Here is a 20,463-nt window from a genome sequence, read left to right on the forward strand (position 1 = left end):
GGAGGTTTTGAGGCTAATTAATAAAGCTATTTTCTCATTGAAATATCAATTATATTAAGAATAAAGAAGATATCTTAGATGACCAAATTATTTTTAGACATGGTTTTAAACAATTTGTTGTTGAATACATTTATTTTGTGGAACCTCTTGCAACATTCAATGATGCTATTTATGTGTATATAATTGTTGGATTACTGATCCTACCCTAATCAATAATTGTACTTCAACCTAGGGTGTGACCTGGTGATAGTATATTGGATTATTCCCTGCTTGGTATTCTGCTCCCACTCTGGGGTGGGACTTGATTCTTTTCAATAAAAGCAAGGGGTCTGAGGAAGGCAGGGGCTCTTTCTTAGGTCTTCTTCCACTGAGCTACAGTCCATGAGAGCTTGGTGGGAATCAAACCTTAACCAATCTCCCAGAGAGCGTGACACTTCATATAATCATTTCTTGTTAGTTGACATATTACAATATTGCAATGTTTTGTTATTCAACATTGGACTGATACAGGAAATGCTCTAACCTTGACTGATAAATTCATAATTTGGAATTACCTGACACATTAGTTTGACTTACTTTGAATTAGTTTGATTTCATTATTTGACAATTACCTGACCTAGCACAATTTGTCTGATAGGTTAGCCCACGTGTATTCTGGAACAGGGATAAAGCAGAGATTTCAGCAGGCAGACGTGACCATCGTCTGCCAGTAAACAATAAGGAAAGGTGAAGGAAAGTAAATAAGATGTATTGGCTGGGAGCTACAGCCAGAGGAATTTCCAATTAGGGAATAAGTGATTTAGAACTTAAAAGGACAGAGAGGTTTCTCATTCCAAACAGCAATTGAACAATTATTAATCAGTTCTCAAGCCAGGATGGTCTAGATATTGGACCTATTATCAAAACTATATAGGTAGTGGTAAATTCAGTGGAAACTTGACCACCGAAACTAAATACAAAAGACAGATTATTAGACCAAGGCAATTGTCAAGATCTATTCAGTAGCTGGATCAAACCAAGAAATTATAGAGGGTTGTGTGTGTGTGTGTTTGTGTGTGTGTGTGTGTGTGTGTATGTTATTGAGATGAGTATGAATTACAAGTCTTTCACAGTTGTATTTAAGGTACATAGTGACAGTGAATTAGGGATGTTCCCACCCCCAGTGTTAACCTTCCTCCACTAGAGTTCTCAGCATGCATCCCATACCTCCACCCTTAGTCCTCTGGACTGCTAGTGTATAGCTTGTTATATTTTGGGACTCTTTAGTTTGGGTATTTAGGTCTGACCATTTTATTTATTTACACTCAATGCTCCTGAAGTCAGGGTGTGGCCCTAAAACTACAAAATAAAAAAAATTTGTATGTCTTAAATATGGTTATTAGAAATTTTAGGGTAGTTTAATACAATTTAAATATAAACCATTACATAGAAACCAATTAAAATTGTCTCATTTTTCATTAGGTTTTAAGCTCTATATTATTAAGAAAGAACCTCTTTTTATTGGCCAAGATTATTTTTTGCATGGATTTATTAGTAAATCATGAAATCTCTCTCTGTAGAAATGAATATTGATGATTTGGAAAGAGAAACAACAGATAATTAGACTAGTTCAGTGCAATTCCCATAGCTCTTAAAAATAAGAAATATGTGTAAGATTTGTATTTAAGTGTTACTTTTAATTACTGTGATTAATCTTCGTTGATTGAGGCAGTCAGAGGTAACCAATGACTCAGTAAGCAGTAATCCGGTTAGACATATGCACTTCAGTGTTGACAGTTTTGTTTTTTGTTTTTTTTGTTTTTTTTTTTTTTTTGGCTAAGCCTTAAGTAGATTGTGTCTAAACCTGTGTGTAATTATGAATCCTTTGTGATTTTACATTCTCATCTTAGAGTCATATTTTCTCTCTTTGATGTGTCTAGCTTATCTGAAAACATCAATGTGGCTTTGAAAGGATAAAATCAAATTGTTACAGTCTATGTTCCAATAATATGTGCATAGCCAAAAGAAAAGTTGTAAATAATACACTGCCTCACCATGTTTTCTGGTCCAGACCCTAAAAGCATGATTCTACTTTCATATTCTCTCCAAATTGTCCAGAATAGACAGCTGGGATTATTTCTCATATATTTGTAAATGCACAGCTGATACACTGAAAACTGGACCAACATTATTATACATTCATAATATAGATGAGCTTGGAAAATAAGTGGAAAACACTTGCTGATTCCAGTATTTACAAGGACAGGGGATTGTTTTAGTTACCAATTTAGCTTGATGTAAACACAAAGGAATATAGCAGTGTGCAAGTTATTTTAAAGTATTGGTACATGCAAAAGAAGTTCTTAACACAGATAAAAATTTGTGCTTCTCTAAAATAATGTAACTATTTTCACCTTCAGATGCATGCATACTTAAAATGCTTGTTTTAGATATTTTACTTTTAATTTCTCTATCACACAAGGCAAACTCAGAGGTTGCTCCTGGGTCTGCAACCAGAAATTACTCCTGATAATATGACTTGAGGGATCATATGGGATTCAAGGGATTAAACCTGGGGGAGGCATTTGTAAGGCAAAAGCCATATCCACTGAGCTATAACTCCCACCTAGAACCCCATGGTCTCAAATTCTAAGTCAGAATCTCTGATTAAAACCAGTAATTTTTAAATTTTTATTTAAAGAATTGTATTTACAAAGTTATTCATAGTTAAGTTTTAGATGTTTCAGTACTAGGCCCACCACCAGTGTCAATCTCCCTTTGCCAATTTCCCCAGAGCCCATCCCATTGCCACCATTACTTATTGCAACCTGCCATCATAACTGGTACCTTTTTAAGTTTCATTGTTAAAGTTTGTGTACCAGTGATTTTTTTTTTTTTTTGGTTTTTGGGCTACACCCGGCATTGCTCAGGGGTTACTCCTGGCTCTCTGCTCAGAAATAGCTCCTGGCAGGCATGGGGGACCATAAGGGACACCGGGATTCGAACCAACCACCTTAGGTCCTGGATCAGCTGCTTGCAAGGCAAACACCACTGTGCTATCTCTCCGGTCCCGTACCAGTGATTTTTTAATCTCATGAGATAATTTCAAATGTGCATCTAAGATTAAAATTTATAATTAATTATTATAGATCAAAATTAATTTTTCGAATACTATAGGACTTAGCTGTCATGGCAGTAGAATTAATAAGTGCTATGCTAAAGATGTGATAAAATGCAGGATTTTATTGGACTATTTTATTTAAGGAGCTTAATTTTGATGGGCAACAAATCATTTCCCAAATAATGCTGAAAATTGCGCAGAGTGCCACTTTCACTCTCAAAGTTAACTAATACACTCTCATGAACAATTTTATATATTATATTCCTGTGACAAATGACAGCTTTTGTCAAACACCTTTGGTTTTAGCATAAAAAATAATACCTTTAAAAATTACTAAAAGAGCAATTGGCATGTCTCAGTGAAAGCTGTATTTCTCTGCTTAGTTTTCACATTTTTCCCTATTTTATTTTTATAGGCAAATAATAGAAGATTAGTATGCTTTTAAGGACCTTAAATTCATTTTTCTGGAATTCTGCATGGCATATATTTTATTGTTTGCTACATAATGTCATTAATGAATTTGCTGCAGGTTCATAATGCTGAAAGCCATAAAAGCTTTGTCATTAAATGTTCATGTAAATTTATATGTACTTTAGTACTGAAAACATAGGTTATCCAGAGAATTCCACAAATATAGTTTTCAATTCAGAATATACTATATGACAAAACAAAATTTGTGATTATAACATACTGCTTCCATAAATTTGGCCATTAGGGGCAAGATTTACAAGTGTTTTTATTTTTAATATTTAAAAAATAATGTTTATTTCAACTCTAAATTTAGAATCAACAAATGAGGAAATTCCTATTCAATTCAGCAAATAAAAAGACAAAAACTAATTTTTGTAATTGTTAATCATTAAAACAATTTTTTTTTACATTTCCCTTTCAAGGTCATGGAGAGGTGGAATGGGACCTCAGGTTACAAATATTTAAAATATAGAGATTACCATGAAACAAGCAAAAATTTTACATTTACAGAGTAAATTTTATTTTCTTGAAACTAAGACCAGGTGACAAAACTAGTACAAACAAAGTTATTTAATAATAACATATATATTTCCAAATACTAGGCAACCTAAATAACAGTGTAGTCTGAAAAAAGTGATTATTTTACAGTTTTCTCCCCAATTCTTTTTTCAGAAAACACTGAAATCAATTCTCACCTTCTAGCCATTGTATTTTAAAGTGATCTATTTCAGCAGCTTCATTAGCAAACAAGCCCTAAGTCTCCTGAGCTGTTTCCTCTGCTGTGAGAAGGGAGAGCTGGAGTTAAAGTTTATCTCTCCAAGTATGCCTTCAACCTGAGGGACGTTAGACCAATCCTTATCTCTCCCAAGAATTCACTCTTAGAGTATTTTGGAACTGTTCCCTAGTTTTCCGTGCTTTTGCATCCTTACTGGAGTAACCTATGAGGTGAGAATTCAAGAGCAGGATGTTCTTGATATTCTTGTTCCGAAGTTAGTCTTTATTTTTTCTTCTCTCAACAGATACCTTAGTGCCTTATAACTGAAGTTCTTAGTGATGGCTGTAACATTTGTTAAAGGAGATATTCTCCATACTCTTGCTAAAGGAATTCCTAAGTTTCAAGGGAAGATGCTAACCCAATACTGTGGCATGGGAAACCCTTGTAAGAGGTGACCCCACACCAGCGCCTGGCGGTGTGACCTAGTTTTCTCCCAGCATGATCACTCTGTGTACAATAAACATATCTCTTTGAGTTCTGGCTTAATAAAAGCTCTGTCACTGGGTCAAGGGAGAAATTATTGCTGTGATGCAATGCATCAGATGCAATAGCTGCATCTGTTCTAGCAAGATGGTACTGAGTGCATTTATTTCCGCTCACTAGATTATGCTGCCTTTGTTTAGGTTCTAGTATGATGTCTGTGTTCTGACCTCAGTAACATCTTAGAAATCTACTATTGCTTACTTAAATGAGGGAAAGTTTTGGGAAAAGATGTTTTATATTTGCCTGGGAAGGGAGATTTCCTATTAATAAATACAAAAGACAATACACTACAAAAGAAAACAATTATTTCCACATATCTTCTTGACTCTCTTTGGACACCCAGCGTAATATCTGGTGTGGATCAGAACTAATAAAGTCTTCTCTGATCACCAACATAGCATTGATGCTCATGTCCCACCAGCCCCATGAAGTAACTGCGCAGTTGTAATTCAACTTGTTATTCTTAGAAAGGAACTAACTAGTCTCCACCACCTAAGTTCTCAGGGAGCTGTGGACTCAGGCCAGAGCAGGAATTGCTCTTTGCAGGGAAGGAAAGGCACTTAGCGCCTCAGCATAGATCTTTCACCTTCCCTCACAGAAAAGAATTTCAGGAAAAGATGAAATAGTAAAGCAAATAATTTTTGGTTTTGTTTTTGGATAATACCCAAGGTGCTCAGTTGTTAGCCCTGGCTCTGAACCGAGAAATTATTCCTGGTGGGTTTTGAGGGACCATATGGGATGCCTGGGATAAAGGCCAGGCCAGCTGTGTGCAAGGCAACTTTCCTACCTGCTGTATTCTCTCTGGTCTCATACGGAAAGAATTTTGGAGAGATGGAGAGATACAGACAGACAGACAGACAGACAGACAGACAGACAGATGTGTTAAAGTGATAACATGGGCCTCTCCAGAAAGGAAAAAATAAAACAGAGAGAAAGAGAAATCATGGAAGAGATTGAAAGAGAAAGAAAAAACAGTGGCTTGGAAAAAACAAGCATGTAGATTCCCTGTTTTGCTTGTTTTAATTATAGCTGAAAAAAATCAGTAAGTTAAAATATCTGCCTGTTTAGATAATTAAAGGTTTGTTTTAATAGACTGAAAAATCCCCAAAAGAAACCAAAATAGTAAACCCCAAATAACAATTTAAGAATTTTGCTTTAAGTAAAATGTAATATATCAACTGCTTTGAGATTAACATCTTATGTTAATTTTGTGTGTGTGTTTTGTCTTGATTTTTTGTGTATATATGTGTGTTTTTTGTTGTTCTTGTTCTTGTTTCTGGATCAAACCCAGTGACGCTCAGGGGTTAGTTACTCCTGGCTATGCACTCAGAAATCACTCCTGGCTTGGGCGACCATATGGGAAGCCTGTGGATTGAACCAGGGTCCTTCCTAGCTCAGTTGCATGTAAGGCAAATACCCTACTTCTGTGCCACCACTCCAGACCCTTGATTTTTGTTTGTTTGTTTGTTTGTTTGTTTTTTGAGCCTCCCAGTCATGTTCAGCATTAATTCTGGCAGTGCTGGGGTAACCACATCTAATGCCAGAGAATATCTAAAGAATTCAATGCAAGATGAGTGCCTGCTACATCCCCTTTTTTCCTGAGTACCTCATGGACAAGCGACCAAGGTTTTTCAGGGCTCTAATGCCTGTGAGTACAGCTTACTCTTCAAATGCCTCCCTTGCAGGGGCTGTTTTTCAAATGCCCTCTCTATGAGTACAAACAGCTTTGAAAAGACCCTCTCTCAGGTAACTAGAGCCTTTTAAAACTTGGTGCTCTCCTAGGTCTCAGGGTCAGTTTACAGTTTATAGATATCTGAGTAATCCTCTTCACATTCCTTTTAAACTCTGGGCTTCACTCTTTGTCTACAGCATTTTTTCCTCTGGTTAGGTCAGTCCCATTTTAATCAGCATTTCCCTCCATCACAACTCTTCAAATCTTTTCCTAAGCTTGTTTAGTCTATTAGCAGCCACCAGCTCAATATTATTAATATCCAAAGTAAAGCCCCAATCTCAAGCTATTAATATTGAAGCATGTCTTAATCTGCCCTAACCTGCTGACCACATGGCTAAGTCATCAGATATACAACTTACTACATTCCATACCTCTTATAAGATTTCTTTACAAATTGTGTATTATCCAATTGTATTAATCTGATCATAACCAAAGATTATTCTGTATTTCTAATTCTCTAATAACCTACTTATGTTATGCTTCCTGTGGAAATCCAGGGTTATTGGTAGGATGATTCTGTCATTTTAGTTTTGAAGAAACTGCACGCTTTAATGAGATCTAAGTGATTTGTTACCAGCCTTATCCTAGGGCTCACAGCTTTAATCTGCATGTTTGCATCTATGGTTTTTCAACTACAGAATTGGTTAAGGAGTTACATACAGCATTCCATGTTAATGATATATTTAGAAATGTTTCCCTTGCTGTGGTTGAATAAGAGATAATGGATAGAAAATTAGATGCCAAAATTGATGTTTTAGAAGACACAGTCATTTGGCTTGGAAATGAAGCACAGAACCTCAAATTTCAGATGTCCACTAGTTGCCATGCAGAATATAAATATGCTTATGTCACCCCTTTTCCATATAATAAATCTCAGCCTTGGGATAAGGTAAAGACCCATTTGCTGGTATATGGCAACACAATGATATGTCTTTAAACATAAAAACCTTATAGCAAGAGACAGCTATTTTAATCAAATCTAAATTAGATATTGTAGGGATTGATTAATTGGTTGCAGATTTATGGTCAGATGTTAAAACATATTCTTTAATTGGTTTCATTGGTTTGCAATTTCTGGAATTAGACTTTTTATTTTAGTGATTGACATTATACTGGCTTACTAATATTGTCTGTCATTAAAAGTATAAGTGTTTATACACATGAATGTATCATTAATTAAAAAAAAAAGAAAAAAAATGCTACATCATATACAAGTAAACTCACCCTGAGACCTAGGAAGGCTCCAAGTTTGAAAAGGCCCTAACTACCTGAGGGAAGGTCTTTTCAAAGCTGTTTGTACTATTGAGGATCTTTTCAAAGCTGCCAGTACACTCCCGAAGGTTGTTTGAAGAGCAGCACCTGCAGGGGAAGACATTTGAAGAATAACCTGTACTCACGGGCATTGAGGTCCTGAAAAATCTTGATCGCCTGTCCATGAAGCACTCAGAAAAAAAGGGGATGTAACATAAATATTATTTGTGGCATAAGTTTACCTAACATTCTAAAAACTTTTCTTAGGGCCTCATTAAAGTTTACTCAGATTTATAGAAACACACTTTATTAGGAACATTTGTGTATATTCAAGTACTTTTTATTTAGTCTTACAGAATAATTACCACTCTCAACTCTAGCTTTGCTGTTAGCTTCTGTGCAGTCAGATCAAAGGTTAATATTTCAGTTCAAAATGCTTGAACTGAAATATAGTCGAATCAATAAATAATAACAATCTCTGGGAACTGACCCCACTAGATAAAATTTCAGCTAGCAAAAGTGGCCCAGGAGTGTGAAACTGCTCTAGGTCAGAATATTATAAACATACAAAATGTCCTGAACAATTTACCCCTGTGCTTTTTGCTTGGTAGAATAGGTTTGTCTGAAAATATGCCTTGCCAAAAATTTTTTATAAATGTTTTGCTCTGGCCCAGAGAAGGCAGTCTAGAATAAAGACATAAGATGGAACTTTACTTCTGAGTGTCTGAATTTCTGATTTCATTTTTGCCGAATTCATGCACACACCTTCTCAAGCAGGGACTCCAAGAATTCCCTCTGTGTCCAGACCAAGCAGTCCATTATAAGTACTTTACTGCCTGTACTGTCTCTTTATATATAAAATCAAGTGAATTTTACCTTCAATGGTTACAGTGTCAACAAGTTGTGAGCTGTCTTATTAGAACTCTTCATTGAGATTGGACAAATATATTTTTGTTTTGAACATGGTCATTGTTTTAAGCAAGTTATAGTCAATGATTATAAAAGAAGAATTTCTCATTTAATTTTTCCTCAGAAATATCACTTTATGATTCAACATTTAAACAAAAACTCATTAGCTGCAAAAGAAAATGAAAAAACAGTGATAAGAATTACATCCTAAATGCTAAAGCAAGTACTTACCTGTTGAAGCTATTACTACAGTACTGTTTTCTTCCTTAAGAATAGCTCTATATATATACACACACACACATATATATATATATACATACACATATATATGTATTAGTTTTTTATCATGTCAACTACAACTCGATTGTTTGAACATCAGCAGGGATTTGTTTAGAATTATAGGCCCATCTCATCCCATATTTACTGAAGCATAACTGGAATTACATCACAATCTCTATAAAATTCTTTTACATCTTTAAGTTTGGAGAATGAAAATTATCAGTATTAAGCTAAATACAATAAAAAGATAGAGCTATTTTATATTTTTCTTACTGATTATCTTCTAAATCTTTAGTTTGCATATGCTAAGTAATATGATTTAAGCTGGAGGAAGTCTCTTAGAATTGATAAATAATCTTCACAGCAACAATAAAGTGGTGTGACTGACTCCTAAGAAAAGATAATATGATAAAAATCTATATTTAAATTAATTTTAAAACATTTTAATAAGCTTTAATAATTACTAAAAAAAGATTCCAGTGATAATACATTAATTATGCTTATTTTAACAGCATGTTTTGCCTTTTCAGCATCATATAAATCATCAATGAAACATTGGCCTTGATGAAATACAGGCAATAATACAAGCTCAGGTACATAAAGCCATCAGAAACGATGAATATCGTAACCTTGTACAGATAGAAATAACTGGGTGAAGTGACATTTTGGAAATTACTAATTCATAGAATTAAGACTTTTTCATATTCAGGGAGATATTTCAATGTCTATCTCACAGATGGTCCAGAAGCTCTTCTGGCAAGTCCCACCTCCCTTTTACCCAGAAAAGGCTTCTTATTTATTAATGCATAGTTTTCTAACTACATAATAATTTACATATGAAGAAGAGTAATTCTTGGTAACATTTGTTTTGTTTTACTTTACTTTTGTTTTACTTTGTGCTACATTCCCACTGTACTCTAGACTTATTCCTGGCTCTGTGTTCTGCTAATACTCCTGAGGAGCTCAGGGAACATATAGAGTGCCAGGGATGGAATCCAGGTTGAACATATATGTGCGAACGCAAGTGTTTTTACCACTGTAGTTTTGCTGCATCACTGTACATTTTTGAGTCACAAAATTTTCTCTATGTGAACATATTAACTATGTTAATATTAAATTATTTAAATATTTCTTTGTAACATACAAAGATTACAAAGTAAATATTTGTGAATGGATTATTTTAGCCATAAATATAAAACACAAAAGAAAAATTTAAGAATCTAGCTAAATATATGCTTTTATTTTAGCCATAAATATAAAACACAAAAGAAAAATTTAAGAATCTAGCTAAATATATGCTTTTATCTTTACATTTTAATTATCTAAATTAAAATCTCATCTATTCTTATTTGTTAGCATTTAGTGTAACGTGATTTTTTAAATTAATGACTATTGAGTCCAGAGATATAGTATAGCTTGTAAGACACTTGAATTACTGATCCAGGTTCTATTCCTCTGGAACCCCACCATGAATGGTCCCTAAGTGTGGTGCCCTACTTAAGCCATATAGCCCTAAACACCATTGGGTGTTTCCCCCAAACAAAAATAAATTAAATTTTAAAAATATGATCATTTACTCTTTTTTAAAAGACTAAATAACCTTTGTACATAAATATTTTTTTAGCTAAACCAGTAAGTTGATGATTTTTCAGCAGATTTAACTTGTTTTTCCAGTTTTATATCTTTATTGATGATGTTTATTGTTACCATACTTTTGTGCTCACCATGCTGAAAGAAAAGCGTGTTTTTATTTGATAGAACTGAAGGTTTTAACTTTATATATTGTTGACCTGCTTAATTTTACAAGTGAACTGATGATGAAGCACATAAAAAATTATTTGAATCTCTGGCCAAAGTGATAGAACAGCGGTAGGGAGTTTGCCTTGAAGGCGGCCGATCTAGGGTGGACCTTGGCTCCATCCCCCAGCATCCCATGCGGTCCCCTGAGCCAGGAGCGATATCTGAGCACATAGCGAGGAGTAACCCCTGAGCATCACAGGGTGTGGGCCAAAAAGCAAGAATAAAAAATATTATTTGAATCTCACAAACAGAATGGGATGTATGACTGAACAAATTACTTTTACTTTTATATATTTTGTTCTTCTTATATATACATATTTTACATAGGTAATGCTTAGTGAATATTTTTCAAATTAATCTATGCTGACTATGTTGAGGTTTAAGTCTATTTATATTAATTTGTCAGTGGATGACTAAAATGACCATAGGCATTATTTTCTTTGTTTGTTTTTTCTGTTGTTTTTTTTGTTTTTGGGCCACACCCGTTTGATGCTCAGGGGTTACTCCTGGCTAAGTGCTCAGAAATTGCCCCTGGCTTGGGGGGACCATATGGGACGCCGGGGGGTTCGAACCTTGGTCCTTCCTTGGCTAGCGCTTGCAAGGCAGACACCAGACACCTTACCTCTAGCGCAACCTCCCCGGCCCCCATAGGCATTATTTTCATTATAAATAATAGTACTTATTTTTATAAGTATATGCTTTTATCACCCAAAATAGTTTGAAACATTTTACTCACACTGAGGGAGGGTGAAAATTATTTTAAAAGTGCTAAATTTATGATGTGTAGTATATTGTTTATGAACAGCAAAAATATCTGATTTTCTATTAAGGAATCATTTTTGTTTCTCATAGTTCAGATTATTTTATATGAAAAATAACCTAATAAACTTTATTCCTATTCTCAATTGAAAGTTTTTATTTTTGACAATTATAGTGATTTAAATTACATGACCAAAAAAAATCATACTTTGCCTAGTTGACTGTATGGCAAACGTGGAATAAATACCTAGAGTAATATGCAAATTAATTCCCTAAAAGTTTTGGTTTTGATCGATTGCTTGCAAATTAAAGCTAGATTCGTTGGATCTATAAATAAAGTGAAGAGTATTTCTGAAAACCAGTTCTTTAAAAGAAATTACAGTTAAGATATAAACCCTCATCAATCAGCATATTCAAGGAAACAAGCAAATGTGTTACAGGAGAGATTTTTGTTTGTTTGTTGTTTGTTTGTTTTGGTTTTGGGCCACACCCGGCTATGCTCAGGGGTTACTCCTGGCTGTCTGCTCAGAAATAGCTCCTGGCAGGCACGGGGGACCATATGGGACACCGGGATTCGAACCAACCACCTTTGGTCCTGGATCAGCTACTTGCAAGGCAAATGCTGCGGTGCTATCTCTCGGGGCCCGAAAGATTTTTTTTTTTTAATAAAGATACTCAAGCTGTACACTATAGTTGCAGATACCCTGTATTTTAATAAATCTCTAAGCAATTCTTGGGTACATTTTAAAGTTTGAGGAGCTCTGGGATCCTGTTCCCTATCCTGAACTCTGATTTTGATTATATCATACCATTGAGACTGCAAAATTGTGACCTCCTACACCTTCCCTTCAAAGTGGACACAATTCGTAGCATTCTCAAACAGAATGGAATGCATACATGACTCGATTTTAGAACAGGAATATTATCTCAGCTTTGCATGCTTTAACCCCCCCCTTGAACATGTGGGTGTATTTTTATACATTTCTGAGAAAAAAATACAATGATTTTTTTCTATAAAAGAGAAGAATTTATATGCATTAAATTAATTCATCTATGCCTGTTATAGCCAGTCTTCATCAACTGGCAGTCTTTGAATGTTATTTCAGTTTTTACAACTTGGGAGAATGATATTTCTTTGTTCCCTGCAGGAATTAAAATTAAATATTAGTAATTAAACATATTTAATTTTCAAAATGCCGCGTGGTTACTTACAGTATTTATAAAATAGAAAGCTATTTTAGATATACATAAAATGTTTCCTTAGAATAGAACTTTCAGATCTAAGGTAGTAGTATTATTATAAATAAGTTGTAGTATAAATACATTTCTTAAAGATATAATTATAAAATGTAAATTCATTCATTCGTCTTCTTTCTTTTCCTCTCCTCTCCAGCTGCAAGACTAAGGTTTACCCTGATGAACTTCCTAACACAAGTGTAGTCATTGTATTTCATAATGAAGCTTGGAGCACTCTTCTTAGAACTGTTTACAGTGTTATAAATCGCTCCCCACACTATCTACTCTCAGAGGTCATTTTGGTAGATGATGCTAGTGAAAGAGGTATACATATTTACGTATTTTTTGCGCTCCTGCATGTGTGCATGTGCATGGCTGTGTTTGTGTTAGGAGTAGGAGAGTTTGAGCTAAACCTAGCATTGTTAAAGGCTTACTCCTAGCTCAGAAATCAGTTTTGGCAGTGCAGTAGAATCATATGACGTATATACCTAGATTCAAACTGGTGTCTGCATATATAAGGCCGTTTTCTCTAGTCCTACTTGTCCCTATTTTTAATTATCATAGTCAAAATCATACCTGGACAGTGTTTTGTAGTATTCTTTAAACTGTATCAGAAACTACCTAAAATAATTATCATTAATATATATAGTCAATGCCAACTTTAGAAAAAGGAAACCGATTCTTTGATGTTTGTTTGTGTTAGTTTTGGTTTGTGAGCAGACCCAGTATACTCAGAGCTTACTCCTGGTTCTGCACTGATCTCGGATTTTAACTCAAAGATTCTTAATAAACTATATGGGGTGCCACAAATAAGCTGCAGACAAAGAAAACACCCTGTGCATTATACTGAGATTTTTGGTACCATTTATCTTTTTTTTACTAATCAAACCAAAGAAAAAACTTACTGAAATGATCTTCAAAAATATCTTTTCAATCAATTCAGTACATCTTATGATGAGAAGTTGTTTTGGCTTTATGAATACTTGTCTTCCCCCCTCCCTATGATTCAGATAATGGTAAATTAGCTTATAATTAAGGAGCCTGCATTTATCTCTGTGATCCAGTATCTAAATTAGGGCCTAATACATGTCCAATTTATTCTTATTGTTTGTATCTTCATCCTTGTCTGTAGTAGTCGTAATATCCTATAATTTACTAATGGATGAAATTCCTGTTATTTTATTTTTTTATCAAATGCGAAAATAGAAAAATATTCTTAGGAATTTATTACTGTTTATTGAATTTCTATCTGGGTCGATATACTGCTAATAGGTTTTAAAACAGTTGAAACACTTCCTTATAAATCCCTATTGCATCTTACAGATTTTCTTAAGTTGACATTAGAGAATTATGTGAAAAATCTAGAAGTGCCAGTGAAAATCATTAGAATGGAAGAACGCTCTGGGTTAATACGTGCCCGCCTTCGAGGAGCAGCTGCTTCAAAAGGGCAGGTCATCACTTTTCTGGATGCACACTGTGAATGCACATTAGGATGGCTGGAGCCCTTGCTAGCTAGAATAAAGGAAGACAGGTAAGAATTTATATGCTTTGTCTACATAGGTTATGACTGAGCCCTCTTATACCCATTCCCAATTTTCCATCAAACGTTCTCTCCAGGCTGTTCTTTTCAAGAAGCATATTTCTTGATTTAAAAAAGAAATAAAATAATCTCATTCTTTCACTCTTACTTTAAAATGACCTTGGTTTCTTTGTTTGGATCATAAATATTGACTAACAAATACAGGAGAAGTGACTGGAAAGAGTATAGCAGTTAGGGTGCTTGCCTTATTTGCAGCCAACCTGGGTTGATCCCTGGCACCCCTTATATTCCCATGTGCCCCACCAGGAATAAACTCTGAGAGAAGAGCTAGGAGCAAGCCCTGAGGACTGCCAGATAATTATTATGACCAAAAAAAATTGCAGGAAGGAAGGATTGTAGAAAATGTTGAATATTTGCTTGGAGTTGAAAGAGATATGAAGAAATAAATATTTTATAGTATGCCTATTCAATCCATCTGCTTATTTACTTGCATTCTCACTATCACCCTGTGTGATGGGTAATGCAGATATTCTGAACAATAACTACTAATTGGAGGGGAAAATGAATAATTTGACTCGGTTATTAGAAGTGATGGAAGCAAATCAGTTCTCCCGTGCCCACAATACTGTTCTTTGTATGAGTCCAGTGAATTGTGATCCTAAAAATAAACACACACTCACAAAACCCACTGAAATGATCATAATCTAAAAACTCATAGCATAGTTCCATGACTGTTCAATTATTTAAATAGTGTTGCTACATTACAAATAGTGATATCTGGAAAAATAAGTAGCTTTTATGGATATATGCAGTTTTATAATGATAGTGCTGGTGTTATGAAATAAGCAGCTATTTTGCTGAAACTCATAAGCATAGTCCATAAATAACTGTAAATTCTGAGCACCTAATGAAGACAGCTAGATTTGAATGTTGTCTGATAAAATAACATTACATAGCAGCTTTCCTGCATCGTCTTTTCACTTACACTAAAATGGGTTTTTAGTATTCAAGTTTTTAATTAAGCATCCATGACAAGGACTGCTTAGAGTGAGCTAGTTGAACTCTGTCAAATAAGTGGCAGAATTTAGTACTTGCCAAGAAGATGGATGGAAGCTGTCAGTAAAATGAACCATAGCAGGTGAAGAAAACAGGAGGAATCTTTTAGTCAACTGAGTGTAGTAGACGGCTAAAACATTTTTCTATTTTGTAAAATGTTCCATAGGAAGGTAAATTGGCACAAAATAAATATTAGGTATCTTCAACGTATTTTGTGACATTTTGTATACATTATATTGTGTATTTGAATAGATTTATATCATATAACAGAGTGTTTAAATATAACATTTTTTAATATGGACATGTATAAATGATTTATTCCTTAAAAATATACTTATATTGTGTTTGTAACATAAAAAGCTGTAATGTCTTGTCCTGGTTATAAGTTCTAAACTTGCCCAAACTAGACAATAAAATCTGCTTCAGAGTAATTAGATCTAATTTCATTCCCCAGCAAATTAAATCATTAAATTAAATGAATATGTTGATTTTGTTGGGAACAGAGCCACCAATAAGCTTATGTAAGGGTATTTGCTTGTGGGGAGCAGACAGCAAGGAGCAGGAAGCAGAATCCAGTCAGGAGAGTGCTGCTACCTCCTTCTGTTTGGCCTCAGTTGACCTCTCTTGTCCTCAGAGCAAATGCCCCAAGATGTTGTACTGGTAAGAGTTTGCATAAGTAGCTTGAGGGTGTAGATTCTATACCCTAAGAAGCAGTTATCCACTGCAGCTTATTTGCAATGGTTGAAAATTAACCCCAACCACCTGAAAGATAGATATTCTCAGTTTGGAGCAAAGATTTTGTTCTTCACATCCACTAATTATACATATATATAATTTGGGTGGAACTCAGGACATATATATATTAAGCCCTGAGCTCCACCCAAATCTCCCAGGTTTATTCATTGTCTATTTTTATGGAAAACAATATCAGGAAAGGACAAATCATTAAGTACAGAAATTTTATTGATAGTAGGGGAAAAAAGGTGCCAGAGCGGTGGCACTAGAGTTAAGGCATCTGCCTTGCAAGCGCTAGCCTAGGACGGACCGCGGTTGTTCGATCCCCCGTGTCCCATATGGTCTCCCCAAGCCAGAAGCGATTTCTGAGTGCATAACCCGACCGTCACCGGGTGTGGTGCCAAAACAAAAACAAAACAAAACAAAAAAATTAGTAGGGGAAAAAAGCATTCAAGATGCTCTCCAGAAAGAGAAGAGAATCCCAGGAAATAAAGGCAAAAAAATTATACATTTAAAGTTGGGATGTGGGAGACCAATAGTTGTTTTGAAAAGTTGGAATCATAAAGTTCTACCAAAACTACCAAACCAGCTTGGGGACTTCATAGACAAGAATTTTTCTAGGGCCTTGGCAAGAATTGGTTTTGAACTTTGAGTGACTTTTTTTTTTGTCTGATCAGAATCTTGAATTCCTGAAATTTCACTTCTTAGAAATCCATTCTCCCTGTTTGGGTCTGGTGCCTTTCAGTCTTAGCAGGGCTTTATCCCTCCAAAACAAAGGAGGTACAGTTTTTATTATCTTGAGGTCAGCAGAAGTACAAGAGCCAGTAATTTCTTTCTAGATCATGTTTCCTTTTATTAATTTCTTAAATTCATTGCCAAACAACACCTTACCTGTACCTACTTCAGTTAGAAAACCCTAATCAGATCAGAGAAAACTTGGTTTGGTGTAAGTTTTATGCAGTCCTCATGGTGCTTACTAGGATTCCAAGATGTACTTCAGCAATATTCATGAGGAAACTTGAAGAGAAAGCACTTTATCACTTGCAAGACTTAGGCAATAGCTAGCACAACTTAATTTTCATCCTAACTATATTAATGAATTTAAAATTAAAGAAAATGAAATTAAAGCATAGGAAGTGAAAAGCTTAAGTGGTTCAAATGATTAATAATTGAAAACAATGAAGAACTCTAAAATAAAGGACAGTCATTTAGGTGACATACTTTGGATAAGGCTCATTATTTAGTCCTATAGTTGACATTGTGTTTATTTGAAATAATTATCTTTAGTCATTTGAATGAGGATGTCTCTCAAGCAGTGCTCAGAGAGTCCAGAATCACAGGGCCATTCCCTACCGTATTCAGCACATTAAACTGGATTGTTTAAAGCTAGAGCCCACGAATCCAGTGTTGTTTCATCCCTGTGGTGCTGTGGACCATTGGGTCCACTATGGCAATGCTTTGAGTCCATTTGTACCCCTGATCTCTATGCTATCTTCCCAAGTCCCTATACAATCCTTTTAAGGTATTCAGAAGGGATGCTTTTTTGAAGTACATTTGGGAAATCAATGTTCAAGTAATGAATATAGATTAAGAAAAAAGAAAAAATCCAACCAGGGTTTACATTATACTGAATGTTAAAATCAGTTGCAGATAAACAGTTGAAATGGTCTTATCTGTAGATTATTCAACTTAATTTTTTTTTTTTTTGGTTTTTGGGCCATACCCAGTAACGCTCAGGGGTTACTCCTGGCTATGCGCTCAGAAGTTGCTCCTGGCTTGGGGGACCATATGGGACACCGGGGGATCGAACCGCGGTCCATCCAATGCTAGCGCAGGCAAGGCAGGCACCTTACCTTTAGCGCCACCGCCCGGCCCTCAACTTAATATTTTTATATTTACCTGTACCAAATATGAAATATGAACTTTGATCTTTAAATTAGCTACAATAAATGCAAATTTGGATATATATGAATATTTTCTTTGGAGAAAACAGAAGGTTAATCTCACAATAAAATACATAAAACAGTAGGAGGAGAAACTGGAAAAAGAACAACATGGCTTAAAAAAATGTAGTTAATCATACTTCCACATTTGTATATACATCATTGTGATCCTCAGGAAAAGTCTAAAGTACTTTTCTTCACTGCTCTATAATTGACTTTCTTTCTCCAGTGCATTCATCATCTTACCTCCTTCCCTTCTAGAAGCCACTGTCTTCAAATGATTTTGTTTTTGTTAGTTTTTTTTTATATCTTCCACATATGAGAAATTGATGTAGTGCCTATATCCATTTGGCTTATTTTAATTAACTAAAATAAGCAATTTCCTTATAAAAATAAATAAAAAGTACCTAATGATCTTCCATGTACTCCAAAGACCCATCAAGATTTACAGTTCTCTTCCTTCTTCTACCTACTTTAGAAAAATGGATAATGTTATAAAACTCTAAAATTTAAAGTTGTTGATCTTATTTGAAATATGCACTTTTTACTGTAAATAGCTGCTTGAGTCTTTAACAGTTTGTGTAAAAATTATTATGAATAAACTCTCTTTCACAGAAATATTAGGCCTACTCTGATAAGCATGGCTTTTATTTGCTTCTCTGGTAGGTGATTTTCTCTTTGGAGATTTTTATAACTGTCTCTTTAAATTAAAAGAGTTTAAAATTGAGATACTAACTACCAACCTAATTTTCTATTTTTCATTTTCTACTTCCTACATTCTGTTGCTTTGCAGTGGACTCTAGTTAAAGTGAGTGATGCATAATCTCAAATTCTATCTACTAATCATGCTGTGATGGAATTTTTTTTTTTTTTTTTTGTGGTTTTTGGGTCACACCCGGCAGTGCTCAGGGGTTTTTCCTGGCTCTGTGCTCAGAAATCGCTCCTGGCAGGCACGGGGAACCATATGGGACGCCGGGATTCGAACCGATGACCTTCTGCATGAAAGGTAAACGCCTTACCTCCATGCTATCTCTCCGGCCCCAACTGTGATGGAATTTTTATGAAAAATAGACCAATCTCATCCTGCTGAGTTAATTCTTAGAATGCATTGGGAAATAAGCTTAAAGATCAATTAGTGTGTTTGATTAGATTATGCCTGAGAGAATAAAAAGGGAAGAAAGATGTAAAAGTAAATAATTTTATAGAAAAAAAAGATGAATGGAAGTAAAAACATTAATAAGAACTGTTTATAAATTTTCCTGCAGGAAAACAGTTGTTTGTCCCATCATTGATGTAATTAGTGATGATACCTTTGAATATATGGCTGGGTCAGACATGACTTATGGGGGTTTTAATTGGAAACTGAACTTCCGTTGGTATCCTGTTCCCCAAAGAGAAATGGATAGACGGAAAGGAGACAGAACATTACCTGTCAGGTATGTGTATCTTATCTTATGAAAGATAACATTTATAATTATATAATAATTAAGGAGATAATTTTAAGTTGTTTTTCCACTTATAAATCTTTTAAAGTCTTATACATTTTATTATACACATAGAATACATTTAACTTGACTTTCTAAGAGCCAATGACAAATCTAAAGCTATTCTGATTTTGTAGAGGCAAATTTAAACATTGGCAGAACAGCAAAGTTGTTTTGAAGTTTGGTATATTCTGGTATTCAAAATACATTTATTTAAAAAATTATTTTGACTCTACCTGGCAGTGCTCAGGGTTTACTTCTGGCTCTGTATCTAGGAACCACTCTTTCAGGCTCAAAGGGACTGACCACCATGCAGGATGATGGGGATCAAACCCATGTTGGCCTTGGTTTGCCATGTGTAAGGGAAACACCCTACTTACCATAATATTTATCTAGGCCCAAATTTGAAAATTTCTGTGTAACCTATATATTCTAGTTTTGATATTTCAAGAAAATAATTAGCTAAATTTTAATTTATAGTAGATACATTAATAAATTAAAATAACCAAAGAGTTTCAGTAAAATATTCTAAAATCACAGTTATCAAATAAGTATATCCCTTAAAAAGTAACAAGAAAAATCCATTTGTAAGATTTAAATATATGAATAAGGGCCCTGAGAGATAGCACAGCGGCGTTTGCCTTGTAAGCAGCCGATCCAGGACCAAAGGTGGTTGGTTCGAATCCCGGTGTCCCATATGGTCCCCCGTGCCTGCCAGGAGCTATTTCTGAGCAGACAGCCAGGAGTAACCCCTGAGCACCGCTGGGTGTGGCCCAAAACCCCAAAAAATTAAATATATGAATAATTGTGAAATAATTTGTGTTTGCTTAATTTCTTATAAAACATATTACATGACAGAGCATATGTGTTACATGTGTGAATACCTGTTTTTTTTCTACTCCTGGGGCCA

General features: G+C 34.8%; 1 protein-coding gene across 1 annotated transcript in view; it reads left to right on the forward strand.

Annotated features, from left to right (window-relative positions):
* GALNT13 (polypeptide N-acetylgalactosaminyltransferase 13) overlaps positions 1-20,463 on the forward strand; it is a 623,731-nt gene that overhangs the window by 363,710 nt on the left and 239,558 nt on the right. Inside the window, exons 5-7 of the mRNA XM_049773003.1 lie at positions 12,953-13,119; positions 14,119-14,326; positions 19,335-19,505. Coding sequence (XP_049628960.1) covers positions 12,953-13,119; positions 14,119-14,326; positions 19,335-19,505 — 546 coding nt within the window. The remainder of the gene's footprint in view (positions 1-12,952; positions 13,120-14,118; positions 14,327-19,334; positions 19,506-20,463) is intronic.

This window comes from Suncus etruscus, chromosome 5 (genome assembly GCF_024139225.1).
Source record: "Suncus etruscus isolate mSunEtr1 chromosome 5, mSunEtr1.pri.cur, whole genome shotgun sequence".
Taxonomy (NCBI): domain Eukaryota; kingdom Metazoa; phylum Chordata; class Mammalia; order Eulipotyphla; family Soricidae; genus Suncus; species Suncus etruscus.